The sequence below is a fragment of the Pollicipes pollicipes genome, unplaced genomic scaffold, assembly GCF_011947565.3.
Source record: "Pollicipes pollicipes isolate AB1234 unplaced genomic scaffold, Ppol_2.1 Scaffold_3168;HRSCAF=3711_pilon_pilon_pilon, whole genome shotgun sequence".
Taxonomy (NCBI): Eukaryota; Metazoa; Arthropoda; class Thecostraca; order Pollicipedomorpha; family Pollicipedidae; genus Pollicipes; species Pollicipes pollicipes.
Window position 1 is genome coordinate 18,512 of NW_023596242.1, and position 25,021 is coordinate 43,532.

The following is a 25,021-nucleotide window of genomic DNA, read 5'->3' on the forward strand; positions in this document are numbered from 1 at the left end:
CACCACATCAGAGTTCCCTTCAGCATATTTTCAAGAGTATTGCATAACCTTAGATCGTGATAACGTTCGTTTGACGTGTTTCATTTCAACGAAACTAAATCACCTCCACTTATCCAGGCCTATGATCACCTATGCAACCGTTCAACTTTGCTATAATCCTTGTCGTGAATAACATGCATATCTCGTAACGCCATATCAGTGACATTTCGTTCCCTTTTTCGTTCCCAGAAAAAAATGCTCTAGCTACGCGCCAAAAACATAGGCACTAAGGCACGCATGCCACCGAGCCGAGCCCCACCGTCAGGACGCGCCGTCCGTCGGACATGGCATGAGAGGACGACCTCCGCGCGGCCGACGCGGGAAACATATGGTACCGGTGCCCTGTGGATGATCTACACCCAGACAGGCGGCGGTGCTGAGGCCCGGGCCAGTGGCCACTGACCCACCCCGTCAGATCCGGTCCGGTGGGCCTGTGTCCCGAACCCAGACCCCGGGCCAGCGACCACCGATCCACCCTGTCTGGTCCGGTCTGGTGGGCCTCTAACCTGGCCCCAGACCCCGGGCCAGCGGCCACCGACCCACCCTGTCCGGTCCATTTCAATGTGCCCGTGGCCTGACCCCAGACCCCGGGCCAGCCGCCGCCGCCCCGCCCCGCCCGCTTCGGCCCGGTGGACCTGTGACCTGACCCCAGATCCCGAGCCAGCCGCCGCCGACCCGCCCCGCCCGGTTCGGCCCGGTGGACCTGTGACCTGACCCCAGACCCCGGGCCAGCCGCCGCCGCCCCGCCCCGCCCGCTTCGGCCCGGTGGACCTGCGACCTGACCCCAGACCCTGGGCCAGCGGCCGATGACCCGCCCCCATCACGGCCAGCAGACGGAGCCGAGCCATGCAAAGAGGCGAGCACGCGACGGAACGAACCGACGCCGCCGTGACCACCCAACGACGGTCCAGACAAGATCAACATAAATACACCGCCTGTATTTGGGTATCCTGGATAACATACCTTGATGTCTTGGTTGACTGGAATTTATCTTGCCCGCCCAAAACATAACACAAGCAGGCCTACCGTTACTTCACATTTATTTTACTTTCCACGGCTTCTTTGCATTCCACACTGTCGCATACAGCGCGGACAACAGAACCAAGTAACGCATGTATTACACTTATACGGGAGTAGAAAAATACAAACTCGGGGCACCTATGATGGAGGCTCTCTCACCAGATGTTCACTGACACGTCAATACAATGACCGGCAATAACCAATACAGAAGCCACGACGGGAATATAGACAGAGCGTGAGCCATGCCCCGCGGACGTATGAGACCCGATTATCGCAGCCTGCTACTGAAAGTCCACGCTATCCAACCAATGTCATGCAGGTACGCCTGACGTAAGCCACGAGTGCTTGCCGACGCCGCTAATAAAATACGGAGTCGAAACTGTATAAACGCAGAACCCCTAAAGCCCTGCCCTGAATGACGCTATCAGGGCGATGACATGATGTGCGTACTGCGCACGCAGTGAAGTGGGCGTATATGGTGGGATAGACGGCGAGGAAGAGATGTGTGAGGATGCGAGTGTGTACACATGCTGACATGTCCGCCGGCACAGACTAGCCCGGTGTAACTCTGCTTGCAGCAAAATTCCTGTCAGTGTCTTTGGCATGCACCGAGTCTAAATGAACTCAGTAAACCTGGTTTAACAGTAAATTGTGGCAGCCAACTTACCGGCAAGCACACTACTGCAGTCTTGCTCACACTCGGGGGGGAACAGAACCGCCGGACGATGAATCGCGCAAGCCCTCGCTTACGCCTGTTCGAGGGCTGGCTGGCCTGGCTGGCTGTGGTCGCTGACGGACGGGCGTGGTACTGAAGGAGCGGGAGCGCCCCGACCGCGCTGCTCCAGTCACCAGGCTAAAGCCGGCCCCGTCGGCGAGCGGTGCTGGTCGGGATCCGACGCCAAAAGACTGGACCAGAACGTCCGCAGGCAGTGTCCCAGGCAGTACTTGGGAGCTGTGCGTGTGCGCGTGCTCAAGAACACCAGCAGGCCTGTTTGGGACACGGCTGCGAGTCGGTCGCCACCGAGCGCAGTAACGGGCACCGGCTGGCTACCGTGAGAACGGGACACGGCCCCGGCCGCCCGACCACGCGGGTGACGGCCAAGGGCCAGCTGGTAGGAGCCTCACGGCAGCCCCAACTGCGCGGCACTGCGCACAGAAAGCCAGCGCAGTACACCCGGACGGGGGACACGCAGCGGCAGCGCGTCGCCGGCGCATTGTAGCTGCCTCCAGCTCCTCCACCAGCTCAGAGCCTGCCTAAAACCGTACATCCGGGTCCGCCGGAGGTGCCCACAACACGCCAACTAGTCTGAAACCCGGTCAGTGCAGCTCGGACCTGCCATCCAGTGACGAGGGGCTGTCAAAGTTCGCCTGCCTCTCCGGGCCGGGACGGCAGACAACGCTGACGGACAGTCCGGGGAGACGGGCCGGCGCCGTCCCAGCCTGCATGGGCTCAGCTCCTGCAGTGCGCTGCGCCCCGGTGCCGAGCCGACGGTGCGGACGGCTCCGTGTGGACGGCGCCCGCGCGCACTCCTGTCACCCGAGCACACGGCGACCACCGGACGCGGCGGGGCGACAGCGCGGCCGACGACGGCCGGCCAGCGCCCTCACGTGGTCAGGTCCATGGGCTCGTTGTCGTCCTCCAGCTGGTCGCAGGAGCGCTTGTGGCGCCGGCGGCCGCCGCTGCAGTGGCCGCCGAGGAAGGCCGCCTCAGCGCGGCAGATGGGCTCGTACTCGTGCAGCTGGTGCACCAGGGCCGGACTGAGATGGACACAGTAGCGCCGCTCCGCCACCAGACTGCTGGCGGCCCTGTCCAGGCACGGCGACGACGCTCGGTCACAGGCACGCCACCCCGTCCCATCCAGAGGAGATGTGGGAGCAGTGAGGTGGAGATGCGCCAAGTCGCCTCATTTTGAGGAGATTCAGAGAAGCACGGGCCAGAGAATGGTCGCTTTGTCCCTTTCCAGATCACGTATAGGAATACACTAGTTCGAAACACGCAGTCATCTTTCTTTGCAAGCATGCACTGTTGTCGGAAACATGGATTTCCTCGCAACCACCTAGGAAAGACACAAGGGTAACAAAAACGTTATTTCGTCGCATCCATTCCGAGGAGATGACAGGTACAGGGTCGGGGCATATCAGTACTTCCCATGCAAAGGTGGAATGGGGTATGAGGGTATGAGGGTATGAGGGTATGAGGGTATGAGGGTATGAGGGCATGAGGGTACGAGGGTACGAGGGTACGAGGGTATGGGGGTATGGGGGTATGGGGTATGGGGTATGCGGGTATGGGTATGAGGGTACGGGGGTACGAGGGTACAAGGGTATGGGGGAAGGGGGTGTGAGGGTATGGGGGTATGGGGTATGGGGGTACGGGGGTAAGAGGGTATGGGGGTATGGGGTATGGGGTACGAGGGTACGAGGGTACGAAGAGTATGGGGGTATGGAGGTATGGGGGTATGGGGGAACGGGGTGCGAAGGTATGGGGTATGGCTACAAGGGTACAAGGGTACGAGGTAGGTACGAGGGTACGAGGGTATGGGGGTATGGGGGTACGAGGGTACGATGGTACGAGGGATGGGGGCATGGGGGTATGGGAGTATGGGGGTACGAGGGTACGAGGGTATGGGGGTATGGGGGTACGAGGGTATGAGTTGATGGGGGTATGGGGGTATGGGGGTATGGGGGGTACGAGGGTACGAGAGCATGGGGGTATGGGGGTATGGGGGAACGGGGTGCGAGGGGATGGAGGTATGGGTGCGAGGGTACGAGGGTACGAGGATATGGGGGTATGGGGGTATGGGGGAACGGGGTGCGAGGGTATGAGGGTATGAGGGTATGAGGGTATGGGGGTATGGGGGTATAGGGGTACGTGAGCACACGGGCACGGGGGTACGGGGGTACGGGGTCACGGGGGCACAGGGGCACGGGGGGGGGGGCACGGGGTACGGAGGTACGTAGGTAGGGCGGTGTGCGGCACGGAAAGACACGGGGCTACGTGGAAGACTGAAATGCAGGAGTCAAAGAACGCTACGTCATGCTCCCAGAGGAGATGCCGAGTATAAGAGCTGGAGGCAAGTAACCATGACCTCCCCAGATGACGGTACGCCTTGCTGTAAATCTTGTATCCTGGGTTGGCGACATAGAAACCAACTGCAAAACCTTTTGCAGTCGACGCGCCCCAGAACTCCTCTCCGACGCAACACCAAACAGTGATACAGCGAGTTCAGTAAAACTGTTTGATAGCTTTGTTGGCGAATAACCTCCCGCCTAAGCCAGCCTTCCACATTCCAATAGCAATGTAAGAATATTGCACAACTACTAGGTGTCTACCTATTTATAAGTCGGCATGTGGTGTCCAAGGAAGCGCGCAGCCTTAGGTGGGCTTAGTTATATAAATCATCCCATGCATTTGCTAGCTTTGACATACTAGAGCACACACACTTCCTTCCAAATATAAGAAAATTGCTCTTCGGCCACAATCGTAGCCGCTTCAACCCAGTGACAGCGACAGCCACCGACTAACCCAAATGGCAGCGAGAGCCGCCGACTCACCAAAATGGCAGCGAGAGCCGCAGACTCACCAAAATGGCAGCGAGAGCCGTCGACTCACCCAAATGGCAGCGAGAGCCGCCGACTCACCCAAATGACAGCGAGAGCCGCCGCATGACGTACGCCACGACGAGTGCGGCCGACAGCGAGATGCCCAGGTTGCCGTGCACCAGCGCGCGACCGCCCGAGCAGAGCGCCTCGTCCAGGAAGGCGCTGACCGGCGCCACGTGGCTCAGCACGCCCTGTTCGGCCGCGCCCGACAGCTCCACCTCCAGGTACCTGCCGGCCCCCAGACCGCATCAGCCGCTGACGCTGCTGCACCCGGCACGGGAGGGGTCGCCGCTTCGAAAACCATCCATCGCAGATTTCACTGCCCCGCGCGAGCACCAGTTTGGAGGTCCCAGCACAGGTCGTCACAGCTGCATGGTCAGACAACCCTACTGACCAAATGGTGAGTCAGCCGGCCGGCGGTCAGGGCCCGGCCGGCTGTCACCACCGGGGCTGCAGACGGTTATGCCGACACACCCTCCGCGAGAGCGGCCCCCGCCAGTCCGGCGACGCTCCGACACAGCGCCGTCGCCTCCAGTCGGGGCCGCCGGCCAGCCATCACTTACTGGAACATGTGTGGGAAGTTCGGCCGTATGCGACTGGCCTCGTCGCTCCGTCGCACGCAGACGATGTGCGTGATGCCCACCTGCTGCAGGTGATCCAGCTGTGGCAAAGTGCAAGCACACGGTCAGGAACACGGCTGGCCGGCCAGGCGACGCCGCTTGCCCTCAGACACCTCACCCACCACGACCCGTGCACTCACTGTCCAGCGGCACGATGGATATAGCCGCAAATACAGTACATCTCATGGATACAATTTGATGCTGTGGTCGCATAATGCCAGTGACACTCCACAGGCAGCAGCGTCGCTTCGGAAGCATGCACCTGGCCAGTGCAGCTGTTTGGCCTCGTCATAAAAATTCCACTCGACGCGGAAACCAACTGGGTTTTTACTGGCCATGAATAAAGACTGGCGTAGCAGCAGCAACACTAGCGGTAGCAGCAGCACAGCAGTGGTAGCAGTAGCAGCAGCAGCGGCGGCGCGGCCCACCTGGGTCCTGCTGGCCGCGTTGTACGGACCCAGGAAAAGGCCGGGCAGGATCTCCTGCATCTCGCGGCGCATCTCGTAGGTCCAGGCAAGTGGAGCCAGAGGGCGCAGCGCCGACTTGCAGCGCGACGAGTGGTGGTGCGCGTACGTGGGGGGCCACATGGCGCCGGCCGCCGGCGGACGTACCGTCACACGGTCAGGCGCCACACACTGCCCAGCTGCCAAGCACAGCCAGCTGTCAGCAGCAAACTCGCACTGGGGCAGTGAGTGCCTGGCATGCAGTTCCTGCCAGTCAGCCATGAACACATGTAGACTGAGATGAAGAGAATTAAACCAAAAATAAAGAAAAGAGAGTCCAGTTTCAGTCTCAACAGCAAGACCAAAAATATCACATCACATTACACACACTTAGAGTGCAATGAAGCAAATCAGTAAAAGAATGTCCACAGGTCTAAGATGGAGCCAAACAGCTTGTGTCAGCAGTTGACCTAATCTGAAAATGTAAATGTATATGCAGTGAAAACATAGCTAAGTGGTATTACGTGGCAATGGGCTGAGCCAGAAAACTTATTTTGACTTTTGCAAGGGCACAGGACCAATCTGCTGGCTCCACTATCATGTCATCATCTGGTAGGTACAGCATAGCCAGCTTTGCAATCTAATAACAGTGCATTTCAATGCAGCTTTAGAGTGTAAACATCACTGCTGCTCATACATTGCAACATATGAATTATGCACATCTGTTGGCAACTACTAAGAGTTATCAAACTGAAAACCTGATAGCTAAGCTCTTGATATCTAAAATACTTAGCATAACTAAAAGCTGGATAATGTCAATTGATTTCAATACCTAGCCTCAATATAGCTGACAGCATTATATATATATATATATATATATATATATATGTATAGATAGATAGATAGATAGATAGATAGATAGATAGATAGATAGATAGATGTTAAGACCATGGGACTTGTGAACCTGGATAGCTTAATTAGATAAAGCATCATCTTCACATTAATCTGTCCATGCTGAGGCAAGCTCAAGACACTTCAGATGATGTTCAGGTGGTGACAGCAGCCAGGCTAAAGGCAACATGACATGACAATGTGGGACGTGTCCTGCGAAGCACTGCAACTTATCAAGCTTTTGCATAACAATTATGTTGATTGTTGCATATGGGTTGAAACAAACACTTCTTCACATGTGCTGTGATTCTGTAAATCCATGCTGGATCAAGCATCCATATGCATGTATAGACATGAACAAACTACTAGCATCACACATATGATCACTGAACTTTGCGGATTTTTGGAAGACCTTAGCACAGCAGGGATAAGCTACATGGGCATGGGTGGCAATCATTTCCACTTTCACTACAACCACAACTCATCCCTACCCAAAACAATCAACCTTAAGGGTAAGCCCTGCGTACCTAAGGACTATCTCTATGCATAGTATCCCTATAGCACCAATTGGAAAGCAAAAGGTTTAACACTAAACAGTGCTTATCTCCACCCACCAACCTCGGCAAATCCTTCCCGGCTATCCAGGATTGCATAACCTATATTGACCTGCAGAGCCAGTGACAACAAGCAGCAAAGATAATACACCCGCCTAAAGCCACTGTTCCACATTCGGCCGTTCCAAACACAGGCGATATATTCCTGCAGGCCTGTATTTTTTACTCCGCGGCAGGCCAGGGCCGTATTGCAGCCAATACATAATTAGGCATTTCGTCGCAGATGCGCCTCTTTGCATGGCTTGGAAAACTTGTTCCAAATGAAGGATATCCAGGCGGAAACTTGGCTCCGTATGAAGGACATCCGGGACATCCAGCATCAGACGTAGCAATCAGCCGCAGAAGCCTGCATGCATAGGCGTTGGAACGTTTCAAAAAGTGTGTGTGGGGGGGGGGGGAGGCAAGCTCGGGGCGTAATTCAGGAACTTTTTCCGGAAAAAATCCCGATGACCGGGGGGGGGGGGAGGGGGCTAGAGATGGAGGTCATCGCTCTTTACTCAAATGTAATGACTGCTATTCTAGCAGTCATTGCATGCATATTCTAGCATCACACAGTGACTGCTACGCACACTCCTGCCTACCCAGCTCATCTATGTCATTCGGGAAATAATGCTGTCCACCTTCCCAAGATTATTCGTCTATTTCAACCTTATCTTTCCTGGGAGCCGAAATCCACAAACGGGTAGGCATTTTGGGTCATCGAGGAGCCATTTGTCTCCACAAAGTAGATGCCAAAATATGGCCTGCGCATAGGCTGGAGAAAATTTTGAAAGTGAATCGATCCTCACGGCACAACAGATTTTGCATGCACCTTTATTTTGCTGGGCGCTTTTCAGGAGATAAGACTTGTCGCGGCATTTTAGGCGGAAATAAATTCGGAAGCTTGAAACTGCCAAAAACCATGTGACAAAAACCATAGAGCTGGAGATTCTCCTTTGAAAAGCAAGCCACAGAATGCAGGCCCTTCTGTCATATATTCTTTGTCTAGCTCTCCTCCCGTCCGCCGTCGGTGGCCACTGTCCTGTCCCGGCTGTCTTCGAATGACTGACCGATAACTGATGGTACGGCCGCTTTGTTGCACATTTCTGGATCAGCATTGCTACTAATTGGGATGTAAAACATGTGTTGGACACCTGCAACAGTACCTTTTCCGAATCATCTTCCCTTACACCACACCACCCCAGAAAAATCCCGCCGGAAAGCTGCCTACTTTAGGTATGAATTGACCCAACGGACATCTTATTGCCCGTCATTCAGCGTAGATGACTTGATCTGCTTTTGTGTGCAGGCAGGGGGTAGCCAGAGCCTTGCTAAGAGGAACACAGTGTTGACAAAAGCCCCCTTTATGGTGATCCCCCCACAAAAATATCCCCAGATATCGTTTACATGTTAGCGAGGCATACGGTTTTCTTCGTTGCATTGTCATTTTTATGCTGTAACCAGAACAAAAACCAGAGGCTACCATGGAATAATTCTGTTCATATTTTTAACACGCGTCCGGGTGGCCTGCTACATACCCTTCGTTCGAGTGGGGGGTCAATTTGACCCCGCCCTCTGAGATCTCAGTAACTAAGAGAGTTAGAAACACCAAATTCACAGCGTGCGTTGACCTGTACGTGAGCTCACTTAGGTCAAAGTTTAATCTTCTTAGGTCATGACTTTCGGGTCAAATAAGGTCAAACAAGGTCAAATATCAGGTTGGTCTCGTAAGTGCCCCCAGGACATAGATATCTGTTTCTAAGCAAAAGGTCACATGTTCACTTAAGGTCAGAAACCCTGCTTGACCTTTTAAAGGTCATGGTGACCAAAATCCTGCAAGAATGCTCTGAGCTTTGCATTTGAATAAGCGACAAAGATTTCGCTTGGTAGTGATTTTCTTTTTTAAAAATGCTGACCCAGGTCATTGTAGGTCAATGATCTTTTCCGACCTCTAACAAGTACATGGAAGATGTATAATACGGTTGCTGCTGTCAACAAATTCGAAATGAGCCCCAGAAACCATCCTATACAGCAAGCCCTACAGTAATAAAACAGGTTGGCTTTGACCTTGGTCTGACCTTTTTATCTGACCTTAGGTCAACATAATTTGCTCATTCAGTATCTGTGCTGCCTAAGAAAGCATCTCAGAAATTTATGGCTTCGTCTAACACCCGCAATGTTGCATCGGATTGAGCGATTCCCTAGAAGTTGTCCTCGCTGAAACCGTGGCCCGACATTGACCTGCCATAGGCCAGCGACCTTACAAAGTACATATCAAATTTTGATGCGAAAAGATCCGCCATTCACTAGTCTAAAGCTATGCAAAACAGAGCACGGCTGCGCCGCACCGTTCGGAGCCCACTCTGGAAAAACTTTTGGGACGAGCCAATTTGACCCCCACCCGAGCGCGCGTTTATGTCAACAAACTACAGAAATCAGGCGTTTAACGACCGCATGGAATAAATCACCGGTGTACGTATTTGCAATGGCTTAGTAGACTCTTTCTAAACCGATAGAATTCAGAAGCTTTTTCATGTTTTACCTGCGTTCTTCAGGCATTGAGGACACCGCGAAGGTGGAATGAAGAGCGATGTCTTTGATCGAAATTTGAGGACGAAATTTTGATTGTAGATCGCGTGGTCAACAATGTGTTTTAGCATCGCCAAGCCATGTTTGTTCGGAAGTGTTCAGCATTCAGTCAGAATCAATAAGTGACACATTTTATTGTTTGAAGTGCAGTTGTATGTGTCCTGCGCCCCTGCTGGGGCGGGGCGCGGCATGTGGTCAGGTTCGCAGGCCGGCCCCGGCTGCGCGGCAGATGCGCACCGCCGCCGCAGTTCGCACGGCCCCGGCTCGCGGCCCCCGCTGTCGGGACTCTGTCGGCGTTGTGTGCGGCAGTTCGTCGTTGCGTGTGGAGTGGTCCAGCCGCAATGTGATTCCGAATACATTTATATGGCGTGGTTTTTAACATGCGCGCTCGCAAATCTTCGCAGTACAAACCTCGACAGCAGGCAATGCAGTCTCCCTAGTCAGCGGGGCGCTATCTCAATGGTTGACATTTCGTCGTGGTCCACCGGTGGACGAAAATGATGCAAATAATAATGGTTCCGAAATCATTACCTTTTAACACTTGAATCGGTTAGTAATACAAGTTATGTGGCGTAATTTTGTGCATGCGTACTCGCAAACCTTACTTAAAAATCTCGACGCCAGGTTGCAGTCTCCGTAGGCCGCGCAGCGTCGGCTCAACAGCTGATAATGAGCCTTGGCCTACGGGTGGACGAAAATAATGACGCTTCTGAAAGAAGTACCTTGAAACGCTTCCGAACACCAAATATTACATCTACAAGGCAGTCTGGGCACCTATTTCACGTGCGCGATTTTTAGACTGATGATAAGAACGAATTATCCCTTAAAGCACCGCGAAGTGGTGCTTGAATCTGGTGGTGGAACTGGAAAAGTAAAGGTAGATCCTCTATTTTTCGCGTTTCTGTAACTATTAATCTGTCCAGAAGACAGATCAACACGGCGCCCGCCGTCTGGTGGCACTTGCAGTGGCCGACGCCGTTCGGTTGTACGGAAGCTGCAACCCAGACCATCGCCATCCTTGCTCTCGAGGTTGCGGGCGAGCATGTTCAAACCTTTTGATGCACTTTTCACTAATCCATCCTGAAAAAGAATCGTTCTTAAGCAAACATGGGATGGCCCTGTTCGTTTGTTAAAATTCACTTCGACCTATTCTTTTCAACGATAATGACACCTCTATTCCACTTAACAACAATGAGGTCCCTAATTTCCTTCTAAGCAAGGGGCCCCTTGAGTAGAACGCCAAAGGCACATTACTGGTTCCCGTCTAGAGCTGATGGGCCACTCCGTCCCACCGCGAAGCATCTTCTGGCTGTCATTCTAGCGACATGGGGCGGGATTTCCCGGTCGATTCGGAGGCCATTGGAAGGATATATCATATCACATTGTTCCCATCCCTGACAAGGGAAGCCTTCTGACCCGCGCAGTTGGCCCCGGATTAGCACAGGAACCCTCATAGTAGCAACAACATCCGTTATCGTCAAAGGTGGTTCAATAATTGTCACACAGGTTCCAGTGTCGTGTTTTTCTGTTTTCCTCAGAGATATTGAGGAATTCCTGAACGTAGATTGGGGATGGAATGGGGTCCTGAACTTATATTAACAAAGCTAATCCATGCTCCTCTTAAAATTTTCAACATCCAGTCAGAATTGATTACTGATAAAAAAAAACTAAGCAATAAGGTTTAGAACGTACGCGCTCGCAAGTCACAGCAACAGCTTGAGCACCCGGCGTTGCAGTCTCCATAGGCCGCTTGGTGTCGGCCTGCGGCCGTGACGCTGAGCAATAGCCAATAGGCAGACGAAAAGATGAAACATCTTGAGGAACATGGCTGGTGAACTAAGTAAATCGACAGGTATATTTAAACGTGGTGCAAAAGTGAGCTAAACACAACCTTAATCTGCAAAGTGTGGGCCAGTTAACGCTGCTGCCCCCCCCCCCCCCCCACCTTGAAAAGCGGGGGGCCATGGCCCCCCTGTTCCTACGCCCATACCTGCCTGCACCGTTGTTCACGCTTAGTGCTTACTTGTTCAAAGTGCATGCATGCTTTGATGCTCTACGATATAATGATGTAAGTGGAAATAACGTCACAGCAAGCCAGTCTTCCCGTGAGATGCTGGAATGCCGGAGGATGGCGATTGACGAAATCAACAATGCCAGCTGTATGCAGTAGAGACGGCGGCCCATGTGCGGGGCTCCCGCAGCGCTAGGCGACACTAAGCATAAGACGGTGCGCAAAAACGGTAAAAGAGAAGGGCAAGTCGCGCGTGTTCCTCCATCAGTACAGGTGATCACGGAATTTGAGTTCCCTTATGACCCGGCATGCAGCTTATTTATCCCGTGACTAGATCCCACGATTCCCCTAGTCAAGCCAGTACACGATAATGGCGTGCCCAAAGTGGCAAATAATTATGCAAAAACACCTCCTGAAACGCTGCGTTGCACCAAATTCCACACCTCAGACAAACAGTTTCATGAAGTTCTTTAGCTGGTTTCGGAGCTCGCCCAAACCCGATTCGAAGTTGCGTTTGTACATGGATTAAAGCGTTTTTGTTCCCATTTTCCATTACTGCCAGAGATAGTGTCGTTAACTTTGTTTCAAACAGAACAGTACGTAAAGCCATTCTGCATTTGAAGACGGAAGAAAACAACTTCATTCTCGCCCATTTTTATCATGTCGAATGATTGATGAAACCAGTGTTGTACAGGAGTTGGCAGGATCCCCAACTCTCCTTTATTTAGATCAAACCGGCATTGATCACGTCACTGCATTTATATGCATTCATAGCGATGTGAAGTCAGGAGGCCTGAGCATCCCATCACCTGCAGCTCCAAACAATAAGACACATATTAAAAGCTACAACAGACTGGCCATGCTGACCAAATAGACAACCAGTTATTATAAGGAGCGCCGCCCGAGCGCACCTTGACTTTGGTAGCAAAAACAATCACATTCGATGTCTGCATTATAACAGTCCGCTTCTATTCAAATTCCGAAGTCCCTAGGTCGATACATAAGTCATAAACGGACGTCATCGCCATTCGCCGCTGGGTAACCTGTTGCAAAGTCAGGTCCAGCCACCATCTGACGCGCAGAGCAGGGTCAACACATCTGGCTTCCTCCTTATGCACACGGACACTGTTCTCTACCGCAGACGGCGGCGACCGCGTTGGCTGACAGCCAAACCTCACGCCCCGGCGGCACAAGACGGTGTTCGGTAGCGACCCGTATCACGTCAAATATCGATTATCACAAACACCTCGTGCTGGTCGTCGTTGTCATGCACCTGCAGGTTGGAGTAGGTGATGGCCTTGACCTCTGTGCCCTGCGGATGTTTGTCCAGGTCAAACGGCTCACCGTAGCCTCGCGCGCGTATCCGGAACTCTTGCCGGTCAAACTCGACAATCTCCACGTGGCACGCGACAAAGAACGGCTCGGCCGAAAAGAGGAAGAGGAACTCGTCCAGAAAGTGGAACAGCAGCGACTCCAGGTCAGTGTCCCTGCGCGGTCACGTGCTGCGTGTCGACCGCCTCGACCGTCTCCAGGTCCGTCATATAACCGAACATGGCCAGCGCCGCTTGCTCGAAGGCCTCGGGCAGCGAGCCACCCCAGGCGTGCAGCTGCACGTCGGCAGGGTGGTCCAGGTACTCGTACCCCGTCGCCGGGTACACGCACTCGTCGGCCGAGGCGTCCTCCAGCGCGGCGTCCTGCAACAGGCCAGTTCGCTCCGCTCCAGTACAAAAGCACGCTCGATGGGGTGGCACGGTCACGGACAGCTGGGCCCGGACAAGGATGGGACGGATGGTCCCGGGACCCACATGGGATGGCTGGTCCCCGGACAATGATGGGACGGATGGTCCCGAGACCCACATGGAATGGCTGGTCCCCGGACAAGGATGGGACGGATGGCCCCGCGACCCACATGGGACAGCTAGTCCCCAGACAAGGATGGGACCCATGGTCTAAGGACCCAGATAGGATGGCCGGTCCCCGGACAAGGACGGGACGGACGGTCCCGGGGCCCCGGTGGGATGGCTAGTTCCAAGACACGGATGGGACGGTTGGTATCAGGAGACAGATGGGGAAACTGGTTCTCGGACACAGGTGAGATGGCTGGCACCATAACATAGATGAAAAAGGCTCATCTGTGGGTGCATGTAGATGATAGGTGATTATTGAACACAGGTGTGAAGATGTGACCCAAGTTTCTCACAGATGGCTGGTGTGTCTCTATGGGGGGGGGGGGGGGGGTAACAGACCTGGTCCCCAGTGCTGGTGCTGTGTGGCTGGGCATCGCCACCAGCATCCGTGACAGAGTCGGCTGGGGCGGCAGTGACGCCGGGAGGTGAGCTGGTGCTGCTCACTTCCTGGTCACAGACCACTGGAGATGGCATTCTAAGGCCAGCAGCGCCTCCTGTCGAACATGGGATCGGTATGTCAACATTGGTGCAGCAAGCTGGTCAACCATTGTAGGTAAAACTGAAATGGACTCAAGTTTATATATATACATATATATATATTAAATAGTATATATATTAAATCCTCAATCAAAATATTTGCAGATGACACCGAAGCGTGCCCGTGTAGCTCCACCTGGAAAAATCAAGGAGCTCCAGCAAGACCTGACAATGTCACCAGGTAGTCTGACAGATGGAGACAGACAGAGTTGAGAGACTTGGGCATCCACAAAGATGGTACCTAGAATGTCAGAAATACACTGCCTCCACAACACTGATGTAAAAACACTACCTTTACTGTGGAAGCCCTGGTGAAACCCCACCTGGTGCATGTGACATCAGCTGAAGACCCTTTAATGGTACCACCAAAAGAAAGCTTGTGGAGAGGATGCAATGGTGTGTGACTAGAACAGCAAAGAATGCAGGGGACAAACTATGTTAATAACAACTACAACATTTGGAGGCTACATGCCCTGTATCACTGAAGACATTGTGGAGACATGGTAGCCATGTACCAGCTCCTCCAATTAAGGATAGACTTGAATCCAGGTGGCTTTAATTCTCCTTCCATGCTATGGACTACTCAAGGCCTCCACTGGAAGCTCTCCAACTGTGAGCAATCAGTCAAAGTCCACAACTTCAACCTCTCCAAGCTCAAGCTCAATCACAGCTGGTCCACAAAAGGTACCACACCCCAATCCAAGACCAAGTCTTATTAGTAACCACACAACTTGTTAAGAACAGGACCTACAACTTTTGCCTTTCTAAATTCTGATAAGGATTATATAGTGCTTGGTAAGGTTTATCCTGTCATTCCATTTGCAATGCAGTGATGAATGCAAACCAGAATTCCCAAGTTGCTCCATCAGCCATTTGTGAGCATGATTTCCAATTAGCACTGCTGTCAGTTGGCTCTCAATCAATGTTATGCATGGCATGAAGATGTAATGAAACAATGACATATTAAGGAGCATATTTACTGAACAGATGTGTTATCTGTTGACAGCAATCTTTTCTACTTTCAGGTATATCAATAGCTTTAATAACCCCATTTAATCACACTTGATGCTTGCTTCAATATCTTCAAATGTGGAGCATTTCTTTAAAACTAAATTATACACAGCCCATTCACGTCAATATGACAATACTGGGATGAGTCATCTGGGGACCACACTGCTTCGCACACATGTCCCCAAAGCAAGTATGATGTTTCTTCCATCAGTGATGCCCAGCGCCACATGTTTTTTGATCAGGCAAAAAACCTATAAATAAACATAAATCATGGCTCCAAACCTCCTGTCAGGATTCACCTCAGCATTTCGAGAGTCCGGAATACAACACTGCATTAACCATTGATACTAAAATATGTACTATCAGTACCGGCATTGCCACAACTTACATCCGCAACGTATATATGCTTCACGCAACCCCAATGACAGCCGGCGGCACAGCGATGGCTCCCGACGACCACCGCAAAACAGCGCGTCCCCACATAATAACCAAACTATGACCAATGATGCGAGCTGAGGTGGTTCATAACGGTAAGGAAGGTAGTAAAACCGGCGCGGAAATACCAAAAATGGAAACGATAATGCTTCCTAAACTTGAAAAACCCACTACTCATAGTCTTTGAAATGCAAACAAACTTAACAGCACCCAAGAAAGACGAAAAAAGCACGGCAAAATTTGAAAAAAATCCGGATAAATCATAGCTTTTAGCAATCTGGTTGCAATCATATAATTTGCCTACATGGTGACGTCATGACTCTACTGCTACAGGAGTTTCGGCGATGAGGTAGTCCTAAGCTACGTTGAGGCCTCAGAAGTGTACCTTTTATTGATGTGATGGATCATTTGGAAACTTAGATACACATTTTGGACAATAAATAACAAATATGCACAATTCATCAATAAAATAGGAAACATAAAAAAGACTCTGGATGTTTTGGCGCTGACTTTCAACGTTGCGCGCTTGTTACTTCCAGCACCGCGCGCTTGTTACTTCCAGCACCGCGCGCCCTCCGTCAGTCGCGATATTCGCCGCAAGTTGAATCCTGCTTGCAGCTAATTTGCAATGTCCCGCTCAAACACTTTGTAGGGCGGGGGCATGCATCCGTATTGACATGCAGTTCTGAGTATGTACATAGGTGCCCACGTACCTGCCCGCTGGTGATCTTGTCAATATTTTCTTCGTTCTGCACTGTTAGCGCCACAGCAGCAGGTTTGTGGGACATCGGGTGCATGTACAAATAACGCTTGTTTTTTCTCTGAACTCTGTCCGCGTGTCAAATGCACGTCGTTTGCTTGCCCCTAGGGCTGCCAGGTGTTTTGGACTGTGTTTCCTGCATTGTGTGGTTATTTGTGGCTGTTCTCAATGTGCTGCTTGTTTTCTGAGCTACATAATTTAAGGGCTCATTCCCTCATGCTATTTTCGATTTGTTGAAATGCTATCTTTGACCACTGCACTCATATATACAAGATATTTAACCCTATGGCATGTACTCTGCCCATTTGGTCATCAACACCTGTCTATGGTTTTGATGATTTGTTGTGAACCACTAGATAAATATTCCTTGAGCTTTATTGTGCTTTACTGAATACTTTGTGTACTGTGCTAACCACCCTCCTATTCCTTGTAGCTATGGAAGTTCCCAAAGAGGTTGAACAAGTGCAGAAGATACTTTCATCAATGCAGAAGAGTGTGGAGTGCACAATATGGTATGTTGCAGGACCAAGCAATTGTCCACATGTTTGTACCATGCATTTTTTCTGACCATTGCTGTTTTGAATCTTGCATTGTGTGGCACTTCTTTAGCAATGTGTAAACAAAGATCAGCTGTTTCCATTGTGATCTTTTTAAGACGCATAGTATTTCCCCCACTGAGGATGGGAGTTTTCTATTATCTGCTCATGTCCTAACCATTGTCACCTCCTTAAAAAAGAATGATCAGTGCAGGTCATCAGCAAACATTGTTTGCATGCAGGGGACTACAGTGGTCAATGGTTTACAGCAGGCATGGGATTAAGTGGGCTTCTTACTCTGAAGCCAAAGTCAAGATGAGATGAAGCTGGAGTCAAAGCCAAAGCAGTCAAGCTCAAAGTTTGGAATTTCCAGGGAAAAGCTGGAGTCAGCAGCATCACAATATATGATGTGAAGCCAGGTCTTAGGCCAGTGGTTTTAAACTGCATGTAAAGCTGGGACTAGCTGCAGTGATTATCTGGGGTTTACATTGTTGGCATGACAAAAAAGAGAATGACAAGGCTGAAGCCATCACTTTAATTGTGTATGGGGCTGAAGTCAGGTACATGATGCTAAACTTGTCTGAGCCAAAGCCAAATGAGAATTGAAGCCATCACTTCCATTGTGCATGGAGTTGACATCAGGTATATGATCCACAACTTCTTGGAGCCAAAACATGTTATGAAGTTGAAGCTGAAGTAAACTTTAAATGGTACAAATGTTACACTTGGTGTTCCCAGATACTGTTGTTTCCTTCAACTTAATTTTGCTGTCGGCTTGACTAGGAGTACTGGCTCCTCATTTCTCAACAATATTGCCATGCTCATCCGAGGGATTTCTCACCGCATCCTACAGCAACCACAGCAACCACATGATTCTCAAAGCCCAACTTGCATAAAAGCATAAAAGAAAGAAGCCAGCCCGGTGACTGACTCTAATTTAGGTGAAGTTTCTGTATGCTGTTTGAAGTTGTTGTATAATGGCTGATGTTATGAATATGTTTGCAAATACTGCTCAGCGAGGTAATACGGCCACGTACCAGACCTGCATTTTTGCCTCCCCTATTGATCCTATCGGACCTTGCGACGTGCTCACCCGCTCAGTCTACCTGGCATCATCCGCTCAGCATTCTAGCATGAAGAGCGACCACTGCCAGCTCACAGTAGTCTAGAGATGCTGATTGTGCTAGCGTGAAGGGCGACTGCTGCCAGCCCACAATAGTCTAAGAGATGCTGATTGTACTCATCAAAAATTAACTTTACAAAAGAAAAGCTCCCTGGAACAAATATGTGTACTGACAATCATATTTGCTTAGATTTGTTATGCAGGTGATTGTTAGACATACAGAGACATAGACATCAGGTCAACAAAGAGCCACAAGGGCCCATCAGAGTTGGCCTTCCCTAGGTTCCTCACCCATCCTTGAACTAATCTGACCACTTGACCTGCCTGCGTTTAGCTATAAATGAGATCCTTAGACCCATAGAACTTCTTCAAAGATTTTGAAATGTTGCTTGGGAGGGACTTCCTACAAGTTCGTTTAGCAGTCCATTCCAGTGATTCACTACTCTTTGACTAAATAGCGTCTGCCTCTTCATAATTCTAATCCTACCATTTTGCTAATTGAAACTGGTTTCCTGTAAGTCTCATTCTACATTTCAGTGCTCCTTGGAGATATACCTTACCTATCCCTTCCATCGTTATTGTTCGTGGCGGCTTTTGGCTAACTGGCCCACTGTATCGATTCGGAGGTAATTATCATCGAGACAATTCCCAGGCGTAAACCGACTAGTGGGGATGGCTGCAAATGGTGGCGAAAACATGAGCTCACCGACATCGCATGGTCCCTTACGAAACAGATTCTTTCGTCCTAACATGGGTAGCAAACGTCACTTTACTGGGATTCCGCTACTGATATTCCTACACTCTTGGCTTCTCATGCATGTTTGTCACCAGGCATATCAAAGGGAGGCTCATATTGTCGCCACACACAGTCTGCAGGTTATGTGCAACGATCAGGTCCCTTCAGTTATGGGCGGAACCGTACAGCCATACACCACGTATACCTTGGAATTTAGCCTCAGCAAATAGTAGCCACCTGGTGTCAGACTCACCGCGGCATCACCACACAGCCCCCACCATCCATCGTCAGTGAATAATGCCAAAATCCCTCGTCGGCTCAATATCCTAGTCGCCAGAATCCGTCATCGGCAAGCCGGAATCCCTCATTGGCTCTTAATATTTGGTCACCGGAATCCCTGATCGGCTGATATGTGCGAACCTTGCCTTCTGGATTCGCTGGTATGATTCTAACGGGGGTACCTTCTGTGACCGAATTCGCTGTCGCTGCTGATGGTCAGTTACTCATGGTCATCTTAGCAAACTCCCTTCCGTGGCTGCATGTCCAGCCACGATCGCCAAAAATGGACTAGCTTTTCCGATAGCTCAACACCCTTTTCCGACTTTCACCTTCTGGGCATCGCAAGAAGGAACCTGAAAAGCGAGTCCCACCTTCTGCGAGTCGCGAATCCATCAACTGTACCCTACACGTACTACTGCCACCCTCACTAGCGGTCAGCGGCCTGCAAAAACGCGTCCCACCTCATCTGTGAGTCGCGGGGAGACCGACCAAGAGCCGACTTCCAAATGTCTGTAGGGAGTGGGACCTTTCAACCCACGGGTAAACGACTGCCCACGTACCACGTAGGACTTTTTCCATCGCTCCTTGCGAGAAGCCACAACGTAAAGCATCTGTGACGGATGTAGCCCTTCGTAACAGAAGTCCTTCGATTGCACTCGTGGAAAATTCACAGTCGCCCCAAGCTGTACACAATATGTGAACTTTGCAGGATAGAGATATGAATGTCAAAGGCCTGGACCTAACCATGACACGTCCTGTCTTATGGCGCAAAATTCATACCTCAATGCATTAATCCTTGATCTGATATTTTCCTACAGACTGTTCATTGAAGCGCGTGAAGCAGCACCAGCCCAGTACGCCATTGAACGACACACACAAGCGACGCATTTGTATATTAGATATGCCAATTACTATGACGCGGTGCAAGCGCGAGCGGAGCGCGTGACATGCAGCTGATCGGAAATAATGTGCGAGTACGTAACCGCCGGCGCGCCAGGCCGATACGGTCTCCGATCAGCATATCAGTCTCGGTGTCCCTCCGATAGCCGACTCTGACCGTACTCCGTGCTCTGTTTGATACGTGCCTGCACTCCGACGAGGTCGGTGTTTGTAATGGGCCGCTCCCTATTGATCGTCGTGGCGCACATGTCCGGAACGAACGCCCGGGCCAATCGTAACAAACAAAAACCGTACTCGCACATTGGAATAAGCAGCGTGTGGCCGGCGGCCGACGGGTGCGCCGCGCGCCACACAAACCCAAAGTAAAATCTGAAGCCAGGCTGGGAAAACGGCTCAAAGCCGAGGTCGAATACAAAACCATTGAAGACAAACTTCGTCTTCGCGAAGTCGGAGCAGGAAGCGCTCCCCTCCCTGCTTCAAAGAGACCGCAGTGAGGGACTCGGAGATGTGGCAATGATAATTTAAACCCCGGTCCCCCACATGGGAGGCAAAGGTTCCAACCACTCGGCCACAACGTAATGCTCGTACATAATGCTTCAGAAAATATTTGTGTTCTTCAGACTGCCAGCAGCACCTATTTAGCTCCTGACACGACACGCACAACAGTGGATGCTCTCGCTGCCGTACGATTATCCCGAGGCTCAGGCAGCTAACTGAGCTCCTGTCCCACAGCTTGGACCTGCTCCACAATCCAGCTCAAACCAAGTGTGGGCACACCTTCTGCACCGACTGCCTGCACCAGCTGACCAGGAAGCCGGCGCCGTGTCCGCTGTGTAAGGAGCGGCTGACGCGGCGCAGCTTCACGGCCGACCGCCGGGCGGCCGCGCTGGCGGCCGCCATACGCCGCCTGGTGGCCGCCGTACAGGAGGACTGCGGGTTTAACGGTGAGCGTGGGAAGGTCAGGCCGAGCGACAGGCGCTTCATGTCGTCGACATTGCTGCCATCCAAAGGCAAAAAAGCCCAAGTGCTATGCAAGGCAGTGGCTCGTAGGCCTTTTTGCCTTTGGGCGGCAAATTTGTCTGGGAAGAGAATGATGGGGTGCCAGTAGTGCAGTGGTTAATGCATCTGCGTTAACCATTGCGCGTGTGGAAAACCAGAGGTACGGGGTTCGACTCCCTGCGGTGAGAGGCAGGCGACGCCATATAGCCTCAGTAGTTGAGTGCGTCGTAAAGCCCCAATGACATGACATGACATGGGAAGAGAATTGTGATGTTTGTCTGTGTTTGCTCTCCTTGCGATTGTTTTCCACCACCGCCAACTGAGCAGTGCGGTGCTGAGTTGTGCTAACACGCGTCCAGTTCCCGGTCGGAAACTGCCGCTGCTAGTTCCACTTGTGGCGTTGTGTGTTCTTGTGCAGTGTGCCTTAAGGAATGACTGCTTAACCGATCTGTGTCGATGTGCTCAAATTTGGTGATATTCAGCAGTGGGACTTCCAGCACCCAAAACATCCGCTGAGGCACTTTCTAGTTACATTTTGTTCGAGTGTCTATAAGTGCTGTTGCCCTTTGGGATGGTCAAAGATGACGGGGATCGGGCCTGCCAAGAAGTCTGTGCTCTCATAAATCGAAATATGTGAGCTGCATCCCCGGTGCATTCACCCCCCTTTACCGATGACTTACGTTTTTCCATACTGAAAGTTCCGTAAATGTTTGATCTTAACATGGGCCTTATGTGATGTTTTTGCGGTAATAGTACTTGCGTCATGTTAGCTGCTTAGTCCATTATTCCACGGCCAAGGAGCAAACGCAGAACAGACAATATCCCAGTTCTTTGCGGTTGAAAGGCTACTTTTGCCAATCCAAGTTTTTTGCTCGTCCTATAAAAACTATTTGGGTTGGTCCAATCCCTCTAATAAGCAATGCAATGTCAAGTTAAGATTTGGACAAAAATCTCAGGTGAGCAAGCATACAAGTATTTTGGGCGTGATTTCCATTTAGATCACCCGCTGACACTATTGCCCCAATGGTGTTTGGCTGAGTCTGAGGATTCAGCCAGGTGCATTCAAGACATGGTGATGGGCGTTGTCGCTTTAGGTATGCACATATGTCTCAACTGGTTATCCCAATCTGTGTGCAGTATCGCCGTCCAAGTATCGGCCAAGGCAGAGCATTGAGGCTACGGAGGCGGTGTCCGCAGAACCGCAAAACGACCGGGCAACTTCGACGGCCAAGAGGCGACCCAGCAAAAATGGTAGGTGCATCGGGTCTGGCTAACCAAAGCTTCCACACTATATACATGATATTCCGTTCCTGAGTGTGACAAATTCCAATTAAGGGAATTAGTCGACATATAGTCATGCAAAATGTCTCCTGCACTGGTTGTCTACTTTATTTTCTACTCCTTATCAAATTGTTATTGAATACAATGAAGGAATTATTCATGTTATATCCGTCCCTGAGTAGTTCGCTCGTTCTGCTTGTTCATGACCGCATCTGGATTTTGCGCTGTATGTATTCAACAAAAACAATGTTTTTATCTCGATCAACAGCATATTTCGGTTAATAGCTCGATGTGATAAGATGTGCTATAAAGGCCCGTTCACATCTGTTGGCTGACCCGGCTGTCGTCGCATTGGCTCCATAACGGGCTCTGCTGTGGCATCCTTCTTGCATTTCAACGCTTGTTACGCTGGCCTATGCGTCCGGCTGCTTCGCTGACGCATTTTAGAATGAAGGAATCGCACTGCCGTCGACGACCTTGGCCGTCCGGTGACCGCTGTTGGTATCAGCGACGTCCGAGAACCCCGACCATGGCGTGCTGTCCGCCGGCTGTGACAGGCGTGACGTCAGCTAAGGGCCGACGGGTGCGGCCCGGGGCCGGCGGCTGTCCCCGTCAGCTCACCCTCTGAGTGCCCCCTCCCCTCTGCGTGTGTCGACAGTGCGGGTGGCGACGGGAGGGGCGCGCGGCCGCGGCAGGCGCCGCTCGCCGCCACGTCGCGACTACGGCCGCGCCGGCGACGACGACCTGGAGCTGCTCTCAGCCAGCCAGGTGCTGGAGTTCGACGGCGAGCGGGTGGGCGAGGCGCTGGTACCGCCGCCGCCGCCGCTGCCGCTGGCCGACGCCGAGCGACGTGTCAGCGGCCGCACGCGCGTCCGGCAGTGGCTGGGTGACGCCCAGGCCGCCGGCTTCGGTATCACAGCCTGCGAGAGCCCGGGCGTGGCGCTAGTGGACCGCCTGCTGACGGCGGACGGCGGCCAGCTGGCACGCCGGCTCGAAGACGAGAAGCGGCGGCTGGGCGTGGCCTCGCTGGATACCGCTGCCGACGACGACGACAAGGAGAACAGGACGGTGGGAGCAGGCGCCGACGGCGACCGCCGGGTGGTGGAAGAGAGCGTCAATGACGCCGAGTCGGTGCGCGTCAAACGCAATGAGGAGGACTCGACGCCGGCTGGGACGGTGGCCAAGCGCTTCTTCAAGACGCGGACCTCGCCGGCCGGGGAGACGCCGGAACAGCCACGCACTCAGACTCAGTCCAGCGAGGCGCCTGAAGAGGAAGATCCCTACCAGTTCATCAGCAGCCAGCGCACGCCGCCGAAGAAGAAGAAAAAGCCGCGCGCCGGCAAGAACGCCAAGCCCAAGAGCTCCGCAGCCCGTAAGAAGCGAGCTGCCGCGGCCTCTGACGATGCGGGTGCCTCCGCTCCGTCGACACTCTTTGATGACCTGGCACCGAAGCCGGCCGCCAGTGAGCGGCGCGCGCCGCCACGCCGGGCAGGGGAGGCCGCGCGCCGCGCCGTACACGAGCTCCGCCAGCTGAGCCAGGAGAGCGGCGCCAGTGTCGCCAGCGCCGAATACGAGCCGCCGGCGAGCAAACGGACGCGGCGTGCGCGCGCCGGCGGCGGCCCCGCGCGGCCGCCGGCGCCCGTCACGCCCAAGCTGCTGCTGGCGCGTGCCGAGCTGGGCACCGCCAGCCAAGAGGTGCGCGCCATCAATCAGCTGTTCGACGAGGCGGCCGGAGAGGAGCAGGTGACGCCGCGGGCTGGGGCGGCGGCGGCGATGACGCGTCAGAGGAGCTGCCGTCTGATGGACGGAGAGCGGCGCGCCGACTCCACGCCCCGCTCTGTCACCTTCAACGAGTCCGTTGACGTCAGGGAGATCCCGCGCTCCGACCGGGAGGCGGAGCAAACAGCGACGGAAGCGGCCTCCTGCGACCGGGACACAGCACCGGCGGAGCAGTCGTGCAAGGTGCCCGGGGGAACGGCCGGTCCCAGTGTCGGGCCGGCTGGCGAGGAAGAGCAGGTCCCCTATCGTGATGACCGAACAACACGGCTGGAGAAGGAGCGGCGGTCGCCGGGGTCTCCGCCGCCAGAGCGGCCACACGTGCCTGTGCATGAGGAGGGGGAGGAGGAGGAGCCGGAGTTGAGCCCGCGCCGTCTGTCGGCCGCCGGTCTGCTACCGGCCATGCTCCGCTCGCCCGGCTGGTCCCGCCTGCCCCGCCTCAAGACATCGTTTGGCCTGAAGGGTCAGCTATCGGTGCGCGGGGGCCGGCGTACGCCCGTAAAGGAGGCTGGCGCCGCGCCTCCGCCGGCCGACCTCGGCGACGTGCCCCCGTCGCCCACCGGACGCATCGACGAGGCCGAGACGGCGTCCAGCGGTGACGAGCCGGCGTCCGAGGGCTTCACGGCCAGCCAGCGCGAGCGCACCGGTGCCCGCGTCAGCCGCTACCACCGCGAGCTGAGTCGGCTCGAGGGGGAGCTGCTGGCTCTGGAGACGCAGCCGGCCGGGCCGGGGCCGACCGCTGCCCCTGTACCGGAGACGGAGGAGTGGCGCCGCTCGCTGCCGCCGCCGCCGCTGACGGCAGCCGGGGGCGGCGAGGTCTCGACAGGCCCGGCCGGTGAGTCGCTCACGCCGGCCAGCGAGTCGGTCATCCCAGCGACCGAGCCAGAGCCGTCCGTCAGCCAGCCAGCTCGGCCCGACGACGGAGAGGCGGG

At 53.2% G+C, this 25,021-nt stretch overlaps 2 protein-coding genes across 2 annotated transcripts; both read right to left on the bottom strand.

Moving 5' to 3' along the window:
- Positions 1–1,025: 1,025 nt before the first annotated feature.
- Positions 1,026–7,399, bottom strand: LOC119090880 (serine/threonine/tyrosine-interacting protein B-like). Its single transcript, XM_037213616.1, has 5 exons — positions 7,235–7,399; positions 5,711–5,925; positions 5,226–5,323; positions 4,702–4,890; positions 1,026–2,865 (listed from the first exon to the last, which is right to left on the bottom strand). Exons 2-5 carry the CDS (start codon positions 5,867–5,869, stop codon positions 2,664–2,666), a joined length of 648 nt encoding a protein of 215 aa, XP_037069511.1. The 5' UTR covers positions 5,870–5,925; positions 7,235–7,399; the 3' UTR covers positions 1,026–2,663.
- Positions 7,400–12,493: 5,094 nt separating this feature from the next.
- LOC119090877 (protein archease-like) lies at positions 12,494–15,851 on the bottom strand. Its single transcript, XM_037213612.1, is given in 4 exon segments — positions 12,494–13,289; positions 13,291–13,503; positions 14,056–14,210; positions 15,653–15,851. Coding segments are annotated over 3 exon segments (606 nt in total). The 5' UTR covers positions 14,191–14,210; positions 15,653–15,851; the 3' UTR covers positions 12,494–13,031.
- Between the last annotated feature and the right edge of the window lie 9,170 nt (positions 15,852–25,021).